The sequence below is a fragment of the Sitodiplosis mosellana genome, unplaced genomic scaffold, assembly GCF_009176505.1.
Source record: "Sitodiplosis mosellana isolate CC-2019 unplaced genomic scaffold, AAFC_SMos_1.0 Smas_scaffold_1276, whole genome shotgun sequence".
Lineage (NCBI taxonomy): Eukaryota > Metazoa > Arthropoda > Insecta > Diptera > Cecidomyiidae > Sitodiplosis > Sitodiplosis mosellana.
In genome coordinates, this window is record NW_022596518.1 from 1 (window position 1) to 4064 (window position 4064).

The following is a 4064-nucleotide window of genomic DNA, read 5'->3' on the forward strand; positions in this document are numbered from 1 at the left end:
TTTTGATGAGACCTAATTTGGAAATGAAAATTAAAATCTGCCAGTATTAAAAAAAATTCGATTGAATTGACGTGTGAAATGTTCAAAGTTTACCACATTCGAACTCGATATTGTCATGTTTCGATTGTCTCATCATATCAACAAAGATCTTATGTCCGTCTTCCTTATAGAATGCTTCTTGTTGAGTTAGTTTTTCATCGAACGGAGATATCTAAGGATAAATGCAATGAATCATATGAATTTCATTTTTTTTTTCAGCACATCAATTACAAAATTATACCCATTTCCCTTTAAAATATGCCGCATTGACAATGGCGAATTTTGTTCCTTGACTTATAAGATTTGGTGGAATAAGATTTCTGATTTGTTTCTTTGTAAACTCTTCAACGAAATTGTTGATGTGTGCGGTGCATTGAGCGGGTTCCTCAAAGAAATTGAGTGATTCAATTTTTTCGATTTATACGAATATTCAACATCTGATTTATTTCGAATCCAATTCAATCCCAATAAATTTTTTAACTGTTTCTCTGTTCCATCGGAAGCAGTGAAAAAACTCAATAAAAGTGCCTCATAAAGGCTATGTGGCGAGTAGAAAACACTTTCATTGGTCTTATCATTTTGTAATTGTTTCAATATTGATATCGCAAAGGTTAATCGAGGGTAATACGGTTTTTCAGGCGGTTTATCATCGGTAATATATGGATCCGATTTTAAATTGTAATATACAATTAGAAATGCAACCAATGTCACTAGTAAAAACACTCCCACTTTTTTCATATTTTACGCTGAATAATGAACTGATTAACGATTTTATTGCCTCAAAATGTCTTTTCTACGCACTAATTTTTATGCAACTGAAGAAACAACATGTAAGTTCAATAGATTTTAGTGTACTGAAGATGTATTTGACGTTTCACATTGACCAATATATACATTTTTATTTCTCTCTCAATGTGAAGAACCCATATGCTTGCTGTGCGCAGGCTACTACGACTGAGTACACAAGTCTGTTGCAAATAGTCATAGTAGCATGCGTTCGAGTGTATCTATGTTGGCTCTCTAACCGTTCCGCTGAATCCGTATACACATAATGATGTGTGTCAGAGCGATGCACTGCTCTCGCTAATGCTTTATCGAGCTCTATATTATATCCCGCACACAGCCCGCCGCGGAATATATTTCACCGCACAGCAAGCATATGGGAAGGGACAAAATTCAACAGAACTTGAATTCTCTGAACTGTAGTTTGTATAACAAAACAACCTAATTTCAAATTGTCACTTTACGAATGTTACAATAGACATAAGAGTTGAATAATAAATCAGTTGCTATTATAGCTTCACGCAGAAAACATATTCCAAATGTCTACTTATTTAAAAGTTTGCCTGCATGAAGTGACGTACTCTACAATATTCAAGTATAATAATAATGGCAGAGTCAGCTAAAAAAAATTCTTTCAATTCACTATTTAAAGGACTTTTGTTAGGGAAAAAACGGTCTGTATGTATGAAGAATAGTTTTTTGAATCCTTCTCACCCAATGAGGAAAACGTTACAGTTGTACACATTTTGTGCACAGCTTATGGAGAAATTACATTGGCCGTGCACAAAATGTGTACAACTGTAACATTTTCCTCATTGGGCATAACAATTGTTACTTTTTGGTTGTTAAGTTTTTGTGTTTCAACGATTCTGTTATGAAAGAGGTGAATGAATTTCTATCGACTAGAAAATAGTTGAAGGATGTTGGTATATGTTGGTTTTTTTTTGCAAGAAATTTAAGAAAACAACTATTATTTGCTAAGAGTCTCTTATGCCGATACGCATGAGCATTGGCCATGAATTATAATCAAACCACGATATTATCCAATGCACCATGCAAACCGTACTCTTTAATTGATTGAATTGAAAAATTTATTCGTAATCTCTTGCATTCTGCATTTGAAGTATACAGAGCTAAAGACTAACATTTGAGCGAATCGCATATGAATTATGTAAATATTATATTTGGCAACATAACGCCAGCATGCGCTATCCGCTTGATTTATATTCACATTGGTGTCTTGTTTTCAGCTTCCTTCAGGATTGTGGCCACTTTCGTACGACCTACATGGCAATAAAATCATAGCAATTCAACGATCTGTGATTATATTTCATTCCAAATTGTGAAATATTACCAAGCTTTTCAGCTAATTGACGGGGTGTCAGTTTATTTTTGTTTTCAACCTTCAAATTTGCACCAAGTTCGATGAGAGCCCGAGCTACATCCATCATGCCTGGAAAGATGATGAAAATAGCAGTAATAAGAATTGGGAGACTTTTGATGGAGATGTGTGAACGGTTTACCAAATTTAGCTGCGTAATGAAGTGGTGTTTCTTCAAGATAAGTATTTGCGGCTTCCATATTTGCACCAAGTTCAACAAGAACCCGAACTGCATTCACACGCGCTGAAAAGATTATCAAAATAAATGCAATAAGAATAGGGAGACTTTTAATGGAGATGTGTGAACGATTTACCAATATTAACTGCGCAATGAAGCGGTGTCTCCCCCCGATTGTTTTCAACATTCACATTTGCACCAAGTTCGATTAGAGCCCGAATTACATTCACACGGTCTATAAATACAACATCAGAAAATTTTAATGAAAAATGAAAACCTTAAATGGAAGTGTGTGAACGATTTACCAAATTGAGCTGCGAAATGAAGTGGTGTCCGATTTTCAAAGTCTTCAGCATTAACTTTTGCACCAAATTCAACAAGAGCCTGAACTACATTCACATAATCTGGAAAGATATGGAGAAAAAAAGCAATAAGAAATGGGAAACGTTTGATGGAGTTGTGTGAACGATTTACCTGAAGTGGCTGCGTAATGAAGTGGTCTTCGTTTAAGCGGATCTTCAGCATTAACATCAACACCTTCGGAGATAAGTTTTTGAACGCCAGTCAAATTGCCTAAACAAAATAAAAAAATTTCAACGGATTTCACTTAAATTGTTTAAAAAAAAACTATCAAAATAAATGAGATATCACGTAGCCGACCGTGTCTAGAATATTCCATCAATAATTTCTCCTTGGCACTGTGTGCTGTAATGAAACCAATATGTTTGAGTTTTTTTTTTAAATTTTCAGTGATTATCAATGAAGTTATTCAAAACTCACCGTGAACACTTCTATCAACGACACAAGCCGCTAATAGGAGAATGACTGCAAATGAACGTCTCATATTTTGCCTTTTTCCGTCTTCAATCGCAACGATTTACAAACAAACAAATGGATAAAAAAAAAAGCAAAATCAATTTGATTCCGTGTTTTTAGCCCTGATACAAATTAAATATAATCAAATTATAAGCTTAACTCGAATCGGACGGTTTACTTTTTATTTTAACATTGATGAGAAAAAAATGTCAAAGGGAGATTTTTTAAATTTGTATTCCACACAAAAAAAAAACTTAATTATACAATGGAAAATTATAAATCAATAAACGGTAGTCCGATTCGAGTCAAACATCATCAAATAAAATACCACAATGATGATTTAGAACTGACTGTAATGTTTGCTGCGCACATTAGCTTTTATACTTTGTTGGACAGCCGAAAATTCGCATTTACTTATCGCTGTTCAATAGCCTAGGGGAAAGACATGATGAGTAAATTAATTGAAATTAGAAATTGAATAAAATGAAAAATCAGTTTTTTTATACGTTTTTTAGAAATTATAAAGAAAATCAGGCTTTGTTATGCGCTAAATCCATCACACTGAAAAAATTCATGCGATAAATATGATGGGCTCGCTTTGTGGTGAACGAAGTCTTTTGCTCTTCACTTGTTCACGCATGAACGTTCATGCTTTGCAGTGAACGCATCGCTAAGCGGTAGTGAAGAGCAACAGACATCGTTCACCGCAAAGCGAGCACATCACATTTATCGCATAAATCTATCGCATGAATTTATTCAGCGTGATGAATTTAGCGCATAACAAAGCCTGAAGAAAATTGAATGAAATTAGAGAAATATTTGCAAAAATTTGAATCAATATAAAAATCTGTATCTACCCCTTTGGAC

General features: G+C 34.2%; 1 protein-coding gene and 1 pseudogene across 1 annotated transcript; both read right to left on the reverse strand.

Annotated features, from left to right (window-relative positions):
• Positions 1-93: 93 nt before the first annotated feature.
• LOC129571095 (serine protease inhibitor 88Ea-like) lies at positions 94-1273 on the reverse strand (annotated as a pseudogene).
• A 588-nt stretch (positions 1274-1861) lies between these two features.
• Positions 1862-3569, reverse strand: LOC129571096 (serine/threonine-protein phosphatase 6 regulatory ankyrin repeat subunit A-like). The gene is made up of 9 exons (XM_055450860.1): positions 3526-3569; positions 3162-3242; positions 3042-3086; positions 2856-2954; positions 2687-2785; positions 2518-2616; positions 2346-2447; positions 2177-2275; positions 1862-2105 (listed from the first exon to the last, which is right to left on the reverse strand). Exons 2-9 carry the CDS (start codon positions 3223-3225, stop codon positions 2050-2052), a joined length of 663 nt encoding a protein of 220 aa, XP_055306835.1. The 5' UTR covers positions 3226-3242; positions 3526-3569; the 3' UTR covers positions 1862-2049.
• Positions 3570-4064: the final 495 nt, after the last annotated feature.

Bases quoted from the DNA above. Each gene is read 5' to 3' on its own strand.
- LOC129571096 (XM_055450860.1), bottom strand. From the start codon at position 3,225: ATGAGACGTTCATTTGCAGTCATTCTCCTATTAGCGGCTTGTGTCGTT. The intron at 2,955-3,041 runs GTCGGCTACGTG...TATTTTGTTTAG, and splicing joins GATGGAATATTCTAGACACG to GCAATTTGACTGGCGTTCAA. The intron at 2,106-2,176 runs GTAATATTTCAC...ATTGCCATGTAG, and splicing joins TCAATTAGCTGAAAAGCTTG to GTCGTACGAAAGTGGCCACA.